General features: G+C 32.9%; 1 protein-coding gene across 15 annotated transcripts in view; it reads right to left on the bottom strand.

Annotated features, from left to right (window-relative positions):
• Positions 1 to 226: 226 nt before the first annotated feature.
• Positions 227 to 16,950, bottom strand: part of LOC107218589 (ephrin type-A receptor 4) — a 166,356-nt gene continuing 149,632 nt past the window's right edge. For 11 of the 15 annotated variants that reach the window (XM_046742744.1, XM_046742749.1, XM_046742745.1 and 8 more), the window contains one exon: positions 11,343 to 16,005. In XM_046742744.1, the coding sequence (XP_046598700.1) occupies positions 15,714 to 16,005 (292 nt within the window). In that variant the 3' untranslated portion in view covers positions 11,343 to 15,713. Of the gene's footprint in view, positions 9,805 to 11,342; positions 16,006 to 16,950 lie in introns of those variants that run through there. The other 4 variants (XM_046742748.1, XM_046742754.1, XM_046742756.1 and 1 more) reach the window with 2 other exon arrangements.

Here is a 16,950-nt window from a genome sequence, read left to right as displayed (position 1 = left end):
CATCTTGCGTTAAAATAGTATCATGTAGGTACCTGGACGACCTGCAATAACCACGTTTAACAAACGAAGAATTTTGAATCCTGTACCAATGAAAACGTTTAAGTTATGTAGGTATATGAAACGAAATCGATACGATGTAATATGTACTGTATTTAGTGATAACAGAAGTGCGGGATTTAATTTGTTTCATTTATTTAATAATAATTGTTGCTTACCACGTCTCAAATTAATTTACATCATATAAGGTATGTTATTTATTATTTCTTATGTACATTCAACATCGTCTTGACAACACCATAGGAAAAAATGTTTTAGACACATTCCGAAGTTTGTTTGAAAACTTATCTTTATATATATATGTAAGTGTGTCTGTAATTTTTTTTTACAATAATAACCGAGACACAAGGAGATATTCCAGCTCAATCAACTCAACTTTGCTGACTAATAATTGAGTAGTTATGAGATTTTGAAGTTACTGAATACAGTGGGACGGTACCTGCAGTCATTGCAAATAATTTGACAGCTGAGGCCGGTTAAAAAAAATAACATAGTAAATCAAAGAAAGAATAAGGTGGAAGAGCATATAAAATAATTATTATTTTTCGGTCACCAAAGAACTAAACATAATTTATACAAGAGTTACCGAACTTTTAATAATTAAAATTACACATACAATGGGAGAAGATTGTTTCAACCAAATAAATATGTCTTTTCAGGGGATTAAAAAATATTTTTCTGTTGCAGCGAAATTTTCACTTATCTGAAATTCAGTAATAGCAACAAAATATTTTTTCCGCCACCCATAAAGAAATATTTTTGGTCTAATAATATTTTCTTTTTAGTCGAGTTGTACGTTGAATTCATATGATTTTTTTTCCGTCTCTTCTTGCCTCATGATCTTTAGGAATGATAAGGAGTTTTTGAAACTCGTTTTTGAAGGTAATAAAAAATGGCAAAATTTATTTGTCCACGCTGAGAAAAAACATTATTCGATAAAAAGAGTGTATCTTCACAGGTGCCGAAACAGAATATTTCGTTTCTGCAACAAAACTCTGAGTAAGTTTCCAAAAAAATTCTGCCCATTTACAGAAATTTACTTGCAACCAACACACTTTATTTTCTTTACCTGCAAAGAAATATTTCTATGGTTGAAACAATCTGTCCTTTCTGTGTAATCGATTATAATGCAAGTAGAATTTTTAATTTAGTCAGATCTCTAAATAATAAATAAGTTTAATAAATAATAGTTCAGCACTTGATTGTGATAAATTCAATAAACATTAAAACAATAGTCAAGTAAAATACCAACAAATTTCAAACAATTTGATGCGTAAAAAACTTTTTAAGAAGGACACACTCATACTCAAGAATTTGGATTTCACTATTTCATTCTTGTTTTTTGTTACTTTGAATTTCACACATATACAATAACCAAAATATGCGACATCACTCGGAATATCGTTAAAAAGACTTCAAGTCCACATGTAGTGTATCTTTCGAAATATAGAAAAATTAGATTTTTACAACATTCATCCAAAATATTCGAGAATCGTATAAAAAATGCTATTTATTATCACTTCTCATATCTTCTCGTTTTTTACGCTGTTTCCAATTCAATTCACGTTCACAAGTCTGTTCGACTTAAATTGAAAGGCATTTTTAACGATATTCGAGCAATTTTCGCTAGACATATATAGGTACAGATGGTATAGCTGAATATTTGTTAAATTTGGATGAAAAATTTTATCCGGCATTAGTCTGTGCCGATTGTAATAATGATTCGCGGTCTGCGTACAAGACTACACTGCTGCGTTAGAATTACTGATTATTGCGGATAAAATTTTTGAACCATGTAGATATTACTATTCAATACGAACATTTAGGAAGATAGCGTTGTTAATAATTATTTTCTCAAATTTTAACATTTTCTATAAAAATCTGCATATGCATGTATTTATTTATTGCTTAATCTTTGCCCTCCTTAAATATGAGTATTACTTCTATAACTCTGTTTGTTATAAATTGCCGCTCAATATTGTACATACAATCAATTTTTTTATATTATATAATTAAGATGGATATCGCATACTCTTAACATATAACAAACGGGGCAAAACACTCCCCAATCAAGGACATCTATATAATATTACGTAGGTTCTTCAATAAAATTTTCATTATGCTATTACAGCGTATGTATGACGTATGTATATATTTAAGTTACGAGTAAAAAAAATTTTTTTTGGCAAACGGCATGTTTTACCGCAATTAATTACAAAAGGAATTTTTTTTCTTGTTAATTACAATTATTGCAGTAATCTTTTTAAAAGTATAATTTTTACATACGTTAGAAATGATAATTATACATAAATTACCGTGGCAAAAAGCGTCGCGACGTGCCATGAGTAGTATTATTATAATATTTCGAAACAGTCTTTACAATAGCGATTCTGTACACAGAAATAAATATAGTGTGTAATGTCTTCACTTCTGATAAATGGTTGAACAACTACTGAGATTATCAATGAATATAGTTCAATCTATGTAATACATGTATTCCTGTACTTTTGTGTGTACCTATTTGAGTTTCTAGTAATAATCGCGTTCGATGAAATATTTCTGTTCACTTTTGTACGGAATTAATGCTGTAGTGTAATAATATATGAATTGAAACGGAGAGTACACAATTTTTGTACACCGACATTATTCATGACGCAGCAGAATTGTTTCGACTAATGAAAAGTTTCGTTGCAGGTGATAATAATAATAATATAAAAAAAAAACTTTCGTAGTCACTTTCTATCAATTTTTTATTTTCCATTCCTTTCTTCGTTGTCCACCTTCTCTAAATTTAAATTTCATTTCGCATAGTTTTCCAATACTTTGATATGTTTGTGTTCAAAAACAGATTTTGGACATTATTTGCCTAGCTCTTCACCGTACATACGTCAATACGTGACAGGTACGTACATACAACTCGTGACGCGTATAGTGCGTGCATGCATTATATATAGGGAATGTTCAAAAAAATTTGTATCTGCGAGGTTTAGTGGGCGTTAGTGCTACTATCTGAGAAAAAATTCTCATCATCATACCATGCAATCGCAATGAATTGCACATCCCCGAAATCTGACTTGTTTCCATTTAGAGAAAGTGCAATCTGTCTAGATTACCTGGTATGATAATGTGAATGTTTTTCTCAGATAGTAACACTAATGCCCACTAAAACCTCGCAGTTATAGATTTGTTCGAACATTATTACTTTTACAGTAGGATATATACTGAGATTATATCCGAATCACGTGTATTTGAATGAGGAAGTCCTCCCTTTTACAGGCACGGGTTAGAGTTGAGATAAAAATCTGAAAAAATTTGGTAATTGTTTTCGAATCATTTGAAGTTGATTTGACGGGCGGTCCGGAAGAAATTCGTCACCACCCTAAATAAGGACCACATTAATATAATATAATATATATATATATGTACATATACATATGAGTATGTCCAATACTTTTCGACCACAGCCTGCGGGCTTTGGTCAGCGATTCGGCTGCTGATTTTTTTCAAGAAAGTAGGTTATAAAAAAAGACGATTCTCCAAATTTGAGCTTAATATAAGAAAATCTGGTGGCTATAGAAATTTTTGAAGTTTTTAATAATTCAATTTTTTAGTTATTTTCACGATTTTTTCATGGGAGCTTTATGGGACTTAAAGACTCGAATCAAACGGCATTCCCCTTCTCTGACCTTCTATTTTGAGGACCAAAATAGTTTTTTACTCCAAAGCAAAATTCAGTTTAATTAGGACCCTTTTCATGAACTACTATTTTAGCAAAATTTCGCATAACTTTGAAACGCTGCCAAGTCAAGAATTTTCTAAGTAGACGGCCAATCGACGGCTAGAATTTTTCGTCTAGGGATACTTTATCACTACCTACACGAATTATTATTAATTACCACGTTTCTTTTTATATACGGCCTCGCAAAACCAACTGATTTCTGAAAAAACGCGGCTCTCAGATAGCTGTAACTTTTTTCTATCAACTCGAAATAGCTTGAAATTTTCAGGGAAAATACTCAATTCTATACCCAAACAACACTGAAAATTTCCAGCTAGGAGCCGAAGTTGTTAACGAGCTGTTCAAGTTTCCCACATAATATTTCGTAGTTCATGGCATTATCAACGACTTCTTCAATTGCGCGTGGAAAATTTAAACTTGTCGATTATTAACCTAAATAAAAAAAAATGAAGAGCTTGCAAAACTACATAGTGAAGTAATGTTATAAAAATATGGCTTACATCCCTATAATTTGTATCGCCTTAGGAAAAAACTCATTGACTGCGATAATAGGATATTTATAGCAGTATAAATATTTTTATTTATCATTCGTATTGTAATTATTTATTTGAAATTAAATATTTGTTTCTTTGTGTCCCGTGAAGTCATACTCAATACTTGTTATATAGTTGATAATGCCGTGAAATACGAAATATTATGTGGGAAACTTGAACAGCTCGTTAACAACTTCGGCTCCTAGCTGGAAATTTTCAGTGTTGTTTGGGGATAGAATTGAGTATTTTCCCTGAAAATTTCAAGCTATTTCGAGTTGATAGAAAAAAGTTACAGCTATCCGAGAGCCGCGTTTTTTCAGAAATCAGTTGGTTTTGCGAGGCCGTATATAAAAAGAAACGTGGTAATTAATAATAATTCGTGTAGGTAGTGATAAAGTATACCTAGACGAAAAATTCTAGCCGTCGATTGGCCGTCTACTTAGAAAATTCTTGGCTTGGCAGCGTTTCAAAGTTATGCGAAATTTTGCTAAAATAGTAGTTCATGAAAAGGGTCCTAATTAAACTGAATTTTGCTTTGGAGTAAAAAAATATTTTGTTCCTCAAAATAGAAGGTCAGAGAAGGGGAATGCCGTTTGATTCGAGTCTTTAAGTCCCATAGAGCTCCCATGAAAAAATCGTGAAAATAACTAAAAAATTGAATTATTAAAAACTTCAAAAATTTCTATAGCCACCAGATTTTCTTATATTAAGCTCAAATTTGGAGAATCGTCTTTTTTTATAACCTACTTTGTTGAAAAAAAATCAGCAGCCGAATCGCTGACCAAAGCCCGCAAGCTGCGGTCGTAAAGTATTGGACGTACCCATATATATATATATACATATATATCAATTTTTTAGATGCATGCATATGGGGCTTTCCATATGAACTCGACCAATAATTTTCCCTTACCATTTTTGATTCGCTTCACGATTTTTCATACGATTCATCCATCTCGAAGAAGCACTCCCGAATTTTTTCAGATACTTTCCTCCACCCTTTAATTTTTTATGATTATTCTGACGCATCTCAAAATTGGCCTTTGTTGAAATTCTCAAAAAATTACCACAAAATTTTAAGTTCAGTTCTCAATCATTTGACGCGAGCACACCAAATTTTTAAAGAATTTTCGGAACTTCGAAAAATGGTTTTCCATTTGTTTAGTATTAAAAATGCAAAATAAAAAATATTCAAACAGTCATATTATCATGAAACGGGTGTTAAAATGATCGGAATGAAAAATAAAACTTTAGAGAATTTCTCAAGAGTTAAAAAAAAAACCGGTTTTGAGACGAGTCGGAATAATTACAAAAAAGTTAAGGGTAGGGGCAAAAATATGAAAAAATTTAGAGATATTGTGAAGCGGATCAAAAATAGTGAGGTAAAATCATTGGTTGAGTTGACATGGAAAGCTCCATATATACATATAATATACATATCCATGTGTAAATAATAATTATCCTGGAGAATATGGACACTGCACTTACATGCAGATGTATACAATATATATGGAGCAGGGCCGAATTTAGGGGAGGGCAACAGGGACTGAAGCCCCAGGGACTCTACAAGAGAGGGAACGCCACAATATAAATTTTTAGGTGAAATATGCTAACACATGATATGCAAAATATGAAAAAATTCACTTTTCTGAGAAAAAAAATTTCGCTCAGTTTCATGAGGCATTTTTTTTTTTTTTGCTCCCTCGTGGAAGAAGCTTTGTGACGGTAAACAAATTTTTTTGCCAGTTTTCGATGTCTGTGTGCTTAAAATTTTGCAAAATAACGAACAATCATATTTAGAAAAAATGTCTAGATGTGTATGTGTGTATGTCTTGGCACTGTAAAATTGCAATGATTATAACTCGAGAACGATTTGCGCCACAGTGCTCCCATTTCGCAGATATTAATCTGTATAACCCCTACATTCACTCCAAATTTTGTCGAAATTTTTTCGAAATTGAAAATGAAGAATTTTTCGACATTTTGAATCTTTGAAAAATCTCTGTGACCAAATTATTTTCTAAAAATTTTCAGACTTTGTAAAGAAAAATTAGTTTTTTTATAAATAAACTATCATGGAAGAACGGTCGGTATTCAATTTGGGAATGATCGGTCAAACGGTTCGGATTTTATGAATTTAAAATTTTTTTTGGCAAATCGTCGAATCGCTCTATCTTGCAAATTTCAAGATATCGTACAGATTTTTTTTTAAGAGTATTATAAAAGTAAAATTGGTATGAAATTTGAAGAAAATCGGTCAAACGGTTCGGATATTGAAAACTTTTTTTTACCAAAAATTAAAAAAAAATGATAAAGTTGCCATGATTTTTACGAATTGCGAAAAGTTAGGCAAAATTTTAGAATATGAATACACTGTTTGAAAAAGAATGTTGATATAAAATTTTGAGAAAATCGGTCGATGGATTCAAATTTTGTGAAATTTGGAAATTTTCGCAAGGAAAGTTGCGAGTTGAACCTTGCTTCCTCAAGACTTCTTTTGCACGACGCTTAAAGCTTCCTCTATGAGGAATCCAACATTAAGAAAAATAGTTCCCTATAGAGAGGACTTTGAGCATGGACGTTAAATGTTCATAAAATGACTAAATAAAGAATAACGCAATGTATCGCGAACTTCTCATATTTGCGGGGTGTCTATTAAGTAGTGCTGGCAGCGGGGATTCCCCGCTACAAGCACGCCACGCCACGACTGACCGCGCAGGCAAAGACGGGCAGCAGAGATAAGTTGATATCTGAATAAAAATGAAAATTGTTTATCTTGTTTGAAAAATAATTGGGGGCCTCCCAATTTTTTGTCGCCCTTGGTCCTCCACACCTTTAAATCCGGCCCTGATATTGGGCTTACCACGTGAACTCAGTAAACGGTTGAACATGATGTTTTTTGATTTTGCAAATTTTTGGGGCAAGTTTGCAGAAGTCAAACGAACATAGGAAAAATCCTTGACGAAATCAAAAAATGTCATGGTCAACCGATTGCTGATTGTAAATTCACGCGAAAGCCCCATACGTATATATGAGTATCGTTTATCACTTCCTTTCATTTTCGTTTTTTTCTCAATACTATATCTATTACAACAAATCTGTATTCGATATTTGTTACCAAATAATATTGATTCGACACATGTATAAATACATATGCAGCATAGAGCACGCACTTATGTAGCTGGAGCTGATGTATCATCAATATTATTTATTCATCTTTTTTTAATAACCATTACTTTTATAATAATCATTTATTCACTTTTTGCGTTGGCACATTTATCATTTCCGATAGAATTCACACGCACGCACGCAGGCACACACATACACACACGCGCGCAGCATACACACACAATATGTGTACATATACTTATGCATCTATGATCTATATAAAATATAAAACGCAAAACTTATGCATTTGTATGCGATTTAGCTGTCAAAGCAGAGCTGAACAAAAGCGTAATATTAAAAATATCGCTGCACGATATCATATTCCTATTTGTATGTAATACTTATACGATAATTTAATCGCAAAAGATATACGTATACATATATTACATATGTATATTTACAGTGTCTTGCTTTCTCTCATCTTTGCACACGGTCTTGAGCAAGTGCGTGATGAATTTGAATCACTACTATATTAATTATTTATATAATGGTTCGATTATCCAGGGTAGAGGATTTTAGAAGTTCGATCACGGTACGTTGTTTTTGCACAGACATAATATGTATTATATACTGGGCTGGTACTATTTCCCTAAATTTTGCAGCTTCCGACAGAATTTCAAACATCAGTCATCTCCAATAGTCTAATCACATAGCACAGATGTTTAAAACCTATGGTTCACAAATACTCCAAGTTTGCAAAACTGTCGCAGTTAGATTATACAGCTCTAGAAGGGTTTCAGATGCATGTCACTAAATGTGTTTTATTTGTTTTTTACTGTTCAAGATATATTGTTTCTCTTCCAAATATTTTTCGCCCAAACTGTTTGAAAAAAATATGACAGCAAATATTACTTACTTATTTTAGAACCATTTCACATGGTATGTTCGAACAGAAATATTTCTGAAACATTGGGTGTTGCATGGCTCTAAATATTGTAACAAGGTTACCTTCTCACTCTGCATATTTAAAGAAGGGAATCTTACCCCTTCAAGATAAATACATGTTACAAATAGATGAATTGCTTGGTTGCTGCGCCAACCACTATTATTGTAAACAGTCTTTCTCTAGATGTTAACTCGGAAGGACGTATTTTCTTGAATATATGATTTTGGCCTGTATTTTCTGTGTTTCGCTACATTTGCCTTCTTAATCAGAGAACCTCTTATTTTTCAAGCAACACAAAAGTTACAATATTATATCGGTAATGCAGGGCTAGCAATTTCGAGAAAAGAAACAGAAAAGTGATTTACTATCAGTCTGAGCTGATCAGACTCCACTTAAAGAAGAACAATACATTGAAGCAAGATAAAAATGGAAAAATAGGATTTAAAATGGTATCACACTATTCTATATGTATGTGTATAATTACATAATATATATGTATATACACGAGTGCTGTCCATAATCATTGTTACGGAAAATAGTTGGAAGTAATGTTCCAAAGATTTTTCTGACGTAATTACTGTTAAGATAAGAGTGAGGCCATAAGAATTTCTCTTGTTTATTGAAATCTCATTCTCGAGGAGTAGGCGTAGTAGATTCCGAGTTCTGTTAGACCATTTGGAATATGCTATTAGACGTTTGATTTTTTTACGTATCTATATATGTATATATGTTTATAACTTTATATACATACACAGACTTACAACAGCAAAAATGATTAGGCTTTTCTGTAAAAGTCACATGAATTTAACTCTTATTTATCTATTCCAGACGGTGCGATATCATGTACTTACAGTCTGGAACACTCAAATCGCTGTCGCGTCAAACTTCTATTACTGTATATACGTGTGTGTACATAGTGGAATGTCGCGTTCGGCCACTTTAGACCTGCAGTTTAATACTCCGGGCATAATTAATACAGAAAGACGTCCGTGTGTCTTTTCATTGGTCCGTTAACATCTCAAATACGTACATAATATGTATGCATGTATGTGTATTGCTAATAAGTTTGCTTTTGCATACATGTACATACATATAGTGCAGTCCATTGGGGTTAACTATCATAATATCATGATTGGTATCTATTTTTTCAGATTTATTCCTAGACAAGGAAACCTTGCGACGTTGCTGACATTTGAGCCCTCAGAGCAGTTACACTGTTCATGATTTTCTTTTGATGACCGACTAACGTTATTCCTAGGGCAGTCAGCTCTTGGACGGTGACTCTTGCTGCAGCCTCCAACGTCGTTACCCCAGCTCTTTCAAAACTCTCCGCATATCTTGACATTTTTATTGATGCCAGCCAATCACCTACTGACGTCAGTTGCGTAAGATCCACTGCGTCCGGTGCTAGTGGATTTGTACCCCTGTGAAATAGTTTAGAAATCCATTAATTTGTACACTCGCATCAATTTACGAACTAGATCATAATGGTATTCCATGTATTACGCATTAACAATCAAACTGAGGAAAAAATAAATCTGCGTTAGTTTATAAAATTTGCTTCAATGTTTTTCGGAAATTTTTTATTTTCCAATCTAGTTAATAATAGGGGAAACTTGATCAACTATTTTCTCTAAGTTTGAATATGCTCAACATTTTTCATTTGTTCTATTGTCATTTGATCATTGGATAAAATACATTTCACTTGGTCCATTAGTGCCAGAGTTGAATCTTGAAAAACTTTAACATTGTGACCAATGAAAATAATTTCTAAGCTGCGAATTGCTGTCAATAGAAATTATTATTTCCTTCAACTTTCGCTTGCACTGTTTATCATCTCTTTTTGAACTAGCAAAAATTAGATTTTGCGATTCATATCAAACAAATAATTAACCGTAAAAGGTGATAAGACGTAAACGTCACTGTCTAGTGTGCCATATAGTCTAGAATATACAACATCTTAATAATGGAGTATGAGAGATAAAATACAAAGGGTAATTGATATATTTACAGAAGGGTATAACTGGTAAGTAAATTAACTGGTTTGACGAGGTTTTATTTTCAAATACTAAGCAAGACTTGATAATATTGAACTTTTACTTAATTTCGGATTGAATATGGGTTACTATAATACCTATTAATGGGGGGGGGGGGGGGGAGGGGCATTTTCATAAATTGAAGTGCAAAGTTTTGGATGAGTTAGCGTATGTAACTTTCATTCGGATCTCAACTTTCAATTTTCCATAGTACTTCGCAATTTATGACATATTTAAATTTGAAAATGTGTTTCCTCACTACTTCAATTTGTTTTCGAATAGAGAATTGTGAAACAAATTTACTTTGAACTTTTACATATACGTCAAATTCACTTCACAAGTTTATACTTGTAATTTTTCGAAAGCCTGTGTCTAATGCGAAAACAAATCGAGCTAAGAACCTGAAATCATGTAACGTCGACATTTTATTGACATATAATACAATGAAAAAAAATTGTACGAATCGAAAATTCTACTTTTAAAAGTCCTCTGCTTTCGCGAATAATTCTCTATACGTTTTGATATACGTTAAATTTTTTTTTTTTTTTACTTCATCATGTCAAAAAGATGTTAACTCGTGTATATTTTTACAATAAAAATGTATTTAGAGAAGTATACCTTTGCCTGAAGGAAGAGAAAAGTTTTTCACCAAGTTGAAACGATAAAAGATTTCGGTGCGATATCGTAAATTAACCAATAGAGCGTTCGCGGAGAAATTTCAGTAAACTGCTTATTGTACACACTGAACCATCTATCATATCATGTACATATTACCAAGTAGGTACTTATACAGCAAAGTTGGTAATAAAATAGGTTTTTATAATTGGTATGGTGAGTACCAAATGATATTAAACTTATGATCTATACATCTGTATAATATGTATAATATATCATGAATTTATTAAACAGATCATTATAAAGTCGTGGTATTATAAAAGTAATTAGTACTATAATTAGCATAAGGGTGACATTATTATATACAATATACATCTACGTTCACATGTAATTTTATGTACAGTGCAATATGCGATGAAGCAAGCAGTGCGATACAAACTAAAAAAGGCAAGCATTTTTTTTTATCTACATGATACTACGTAGTCAACGTCCTCGTACGAAAACGAAAACAAAAAACGCAGTGGTCCCCGATTCCGTTTATACCATCAAACATTTCCGTGAAATAATTGATGACGTCTTGTTTTTGTTTCGTTAGATGATTAGATACCAAAACACCAATATTACGATGACGGTAATGGAGACCGTTAGCACAATCGAAATATATTTGGCGAGGATTGCGTTTTTTTGTTTTCCTTTCAGCCAGTTGAGAATGTTTTTTTTAAGTTTTCTTTAATTATTTTACCTTTTTCTTATATGCACGGTTGATGCGGGCGGTGGTGGGGGTGGAGCGCCCCGTTCCCTGATTCTGACAATTGTTAGCAATTGTTAGTGCAATGGAGGCCACCGTATGGAGTCTTTTTGCTACCAGTGAATGTATTACTTTTATACTTTTGTGTAAACTTGTGGTGTAGCTCGCCAAATTGATCGATAGAGATTCGCAAAAAAAAAAAAAAAACTGCCCGAGCCTCAAATCATTAAACGTGTAATGGTCATCTAAATTAAAATAATCAACACAATTACAAATAATATGCCGAATTAAGTACTCCGCGATAATCCCGTGTGTATGTCAATATTTGTGCTATGCTGTTTTGACGAATGTATAGCTGTTTTATATTTTGTGTTCCTCTATTGTGGTTTATAGGGTACAGGTATATTGGAATACAGACGTATTTTGAACGCTGCATCGGGGGTTATTAATTTGTATACTGGAAATACACCGCATCGTTTTTAATACTCTCAGATTCCTATATAAGTAAATTTCAGTTTATCCGCATTGCATAAGCTAGTAAATTGTGCAACAAGGAGGCGAAGTAGGTCTTTTTACGTCGAGCGTCAGTTTGCAATATTAGTCGTAGGCGAGCGTGTGCGCGAGGCAAAAACGAATATTGCAAATACGCGAGGCAAAAAATACTTCGCCCCTACGTTGCACACGATATTTCATGTAACAAGAGTGCGGTTTACATGTTTTTATATAGCACTAGTGCAATTTACGTGTCCTTTTTACCTCGTGTCCTGTATGTAAAATAATCTTTTTTATGACGTTACGGAAAAAAACAGCAGCTGGGTATGTAAATGTACACTTTTACGTCCTTGTGCGTAAATGTGCTTTTTTTGAACGCCGCTTCAAAAAAAAACTTGTAAAGCACACTTTTCCTACATAAAGTGTCGTGTGCGCCATAGAGGCAGACTTTTTCGCCACGCGTGTTTTCAATATCGCCTTCGGCTCACGCATGCGCGCGCCTACGACTCATACTGCAAACTTACGCTCGGCGTAAAAACATCTACTTTGCCTCCTTGGTGCACAATCTACTACTGTGTGACACAGTATGGTTTACGCGTCATTTTTTGCCTGCGTTTAGTAGATAAGGTAATCGTTTTAGAGTCAGTACAAAAAAAGAGCATCGGAGTACGTAGAAATGCGCTTTTACGTCCTAGTACTTAGAAGTGAGATTTTTTTTTTTTTACCCGTTATAAGAAGCACGCGCACGCGGTTGCCTATGCCTAATATTGCAAACTACGCTCGGCGTAAAAAGATCTACTTTGCGTCCTTGGTACATAATCGGCCATTCTTTTTGTAGCATGTACAAAAAGGACACTTTTAAATACCACGACGTGAAATTGCACTTATATGCACTTCGATGCTCTTTTTTGTACCACCACAAAAACGATTACTTTACATACGGAATGCAGGCAGAAAAAGACGAGTAAACCATACTATAGTGATACCCAAATTATATCGAAAAAGGTTCATTATACGTTAATGTTATAAAATTATCTTTGCATTATTGACTATACAAAAATTTTGCAGTATTTTGCATTACGATACACGTATAACACTGTCAATAAATTTATTCGTTTTATTTAGTTCATTATGCACCTGCCCCGACAATCTGTCTCAATGGAGAATATTACGTTATTGTTTGTTTTATGTTTCGATTATTATCTGAGCAAACCATCTCCGTCAAGTTTTACTTTTCTACGCGCTTCATTTTCTCAGTTTTTGTAATGAGTATTTTTGGGTAGACCGTATACTAATAATAATTAATTTGCGGAACGTGTCTTATTTCATATTTTCCTTAAATGGTGAGTCTCGATAACACAGATTGCCTTGTATTCGTAAGTTATTATAAAACTAATTCTCGCAAGGAGAACTACGCTCTCTCTAAACAGATTATAGTTGATGATAATGATAATAATAATAATAACAATAATAGTATTAATAATAAAAATACTAATATCGCGGATGATGTCAATAATATGATATCCGTAAATTGTAACACTACAGCTTACAATTAAATTACTTCCATATTTCTTGGACCTTGTATAATTTCGTTTTTTCAAGTATAAAAATACTAGTCTAACGACACGACATGTCTTTTGAATATTCATTACTTGGTATTTTTAATTTTCTTTTCATATAAGTGTAATGTCAATAAATAATTATTAAATATTTATATTAAATATCTGAAAGACTATTTTTCGCTAATGAACTATTATTAATGTTATAGGCTATTTTCTTTCGTTGGTCAAATCGTCCTCTACCTTAATATGGTTGAAAACCTGTATGTACTACATATTACCTACTATTCTACAATTCGCTGATGTATCCTATCATATTATATATTATTGTTATTATATGTGTCTCTACTCGACCGGTTTAATTTTATTTTACTACTTAAAAAAGATGTAACTCAATGTGTCATTAAAAACTCGGCAGTGTTGATGCAAAGTATTATATATCGACAAAGTGCAACATTTTTATATAGTATACGTATAAATGATTAATCACATTTTTAAACAAATTCTAATCTATTAGCATTTATAATATGCATCTCCGTTCAATAAAATTGTTTTCACTATTTATCGTAATTTCTTTCTTTTAAATATTATTAATGATCGTGATAATATCGTAAATTTTTGTTTTTGATTAATTAACTATGAGATTATATGTTTTTATAGCGATCTGTTTTTACTCTATTTTGTATTATTTCAATTTACTTTTTGTATCTTCTTTCATTTGTTTGTATTGCTATTTTCGATTCCTAGTATTGTCTAGTATGATATAATGAAACGTTTTATTTTTATTTATTTATTTAATTTTTCTTTCCTTAAAGAGTACATCAGTCATGTGGTGATCGTATTGTGAGTTATACGTTGTGCTCTCCTGTATTTTTGTTTTTTACCTATGAATTTATTTATTTATGTGCGGAAGGAACCTGCATTTATGTATGTATGTATAGAAGTTTCATTCAGCTGCGCAGTTGTGCGACAGCAATAACTATTTATGTATGTATGTATATCAGACTTTCAATATGTGGCATAAAACTGATAGTATTGTACATATGGCCTTTCCCTGCTCGCGAAAAAATCAGAATAAAATAATCAACCGTTGCATAATGTATTATAATATGCCTATATTTATAACACTGACGCGTGCCTATTGCGTTTGCGCCTATTATACACCTATGCGTTTAGATCTATACAAACACCGAAAAATAAAAGGGGCTCCGTTTCCATTATTTTATTAAAATTCTTTGAATAGCGAAAACTGTTAATGTACGCCGACGATATGGCAGGGCTGGAAGCGAGTAATTCTTTTTGAAAAGTAGAATACAATTTCTAAAACGTGACTTATAACATTTGTCTCCGACTTCTATCAGTTTATAAGAATCATCGCAAACCGCGTGCGTGAGATTCCAAGGATTACTGGTAGCAAAATCATAGCGAACCTGTCAGACAACCAATGCATTTCTAATAATTCAACTTGAGTAACCTTGTAAGTCAGCCAAAGCTTTAAAGTGCGTTGTGAAATTATAGAATCAGAAGTGACTATACATTAACCATCTGACAATGAGTCGAATGTGGCAATAGGAAACGGTATCTCGCTACCAACTCTGACTGATCATTAGTATCACGTACTCGCGTAAGATGATGTTAAAAGAATTTAATTATTTGAAAAACAAAGCCCTCGACGTAAGGACTGATCGCATCGTGCTTCGAGTGTTTACTTATTCGACCGCCTGTTTTTGTTTTCAATTTTAATTTTAATTTAAGCTCGATGTGGATGCTAGTTTTTAATGTAATCTATTAAAAACGAGAAATTATGATATATTCGCGATTGCGGTAGCATTAAACGAAATTATGGTCTAACAAGATGTAGAAGGGTTAGGGAGCTAGATAGGTTAACCAAAGTGGGTGAACGGGACCCAGTTGGGGTAGGTAAGGGGCGGTTGTTGGGGCAGAGCGTGTGTCGCAGCGTGTGTGTGGAAGTGTAGGGTTCTGCCGGCTCCTGGTGGCATTACTGGAACGGCTAGCGGTGGTTGGCCTTGGCCCTGACCTTGGCCTTGACCTTGGCTCGGACCTTGGCCTTGGCCTTGGCTTTGTCGGCCCAAAACGTCTACGAACGGACCCGCAGGGCCCCCCTGACTGCCGTGGCCAGTGACATAGTACGGATTGTGTGCTGGTGGCCGCACGCTGTTGTACCAAAAGACACCAACCAAAACCACATAGAATTAGCCCAAAAAGAAAACTCAAAAAAAAAAAAAAAAATTTGATTTTTTTTTTCACAGAAAGAGAGAAAGTTTCACTATCCTCGTATGTTGTTCATAAGTACTTATAAATGCAAATATATATATATGTATATATACAATACATATATACATGTATAAGTATGAAATTAGCAAGTAAGTAAAGAAGTAAATTATCGGTATGAAAGGAACGTATATGATGAAAAAAAAAAAATATTATTCAAACTTTTTCAATACTCCGATAAGTCGTAATCAAAAATAATCTGTATTAAGATGATATATCTATTTTATGCAAGTTATTTAGAAAGTTTTCTGTCTTTCACTTATTTGTTTTTGCCCGTTTCCTTTTTTCTTTCTTCATTTACGAAAATTGCGATTATAGATAGATATCAATGAAACAACACAGCTGCTGCTGCTACATTAAACACAAGAGTATTTCGAGTGAAGCTATGAAGCAAAACTTTCGAAGTCTAAACATCTTACTATTATTCCATTTTGTTTTTTTTTTTTTTTTCAAATAACAAGTTTATTAATGCTTGAAGCGTACACTATGAAGAAAAAATTCACTTGGGAATATAGCGTAGACTTTCGTCCATAAATTAATTTTTCTCGGTTTTAGGATGCCGCAAGTATGAAGTTAAAAATTGTACACATATGGCTACTGTTGAAGTTGAGGATGTAATAGTATCTTCGCGAACATTGAAAGGGATAAAAAAAACTTAAAAAAAAAAAAAAACACATGTATATTAAGACAGCAATCATCTTAGGCCTTACTTTTTGACTGGTGGCATATAACAAAATTTGTCTACTTTTCTGTTTGGAAATTTAACCCCTTAAAATATGATATTTTTTAAACCTCCTTCTTATCCAAACTAATTAGATACAAAAAAAT

This window comes from Neodiprion lecontei, chromosome 6 (assembly GCF_021901455.1).
Source record: "Neodiprion lecontei isolate iyNeoLeco1 chromosome 6, iyNeoLeco1.1, whole genome shotgun sequence".
Lineage (NCBI taxonomy): Eukaryota > Metazoa > Arthropoda > Insecta > Hymenoptera > Diprionidae > Neodiprion > Neodiprion lecontei.
This window is presented reverse-complemented; position numbering and strand designations above follow the sequence as displayed.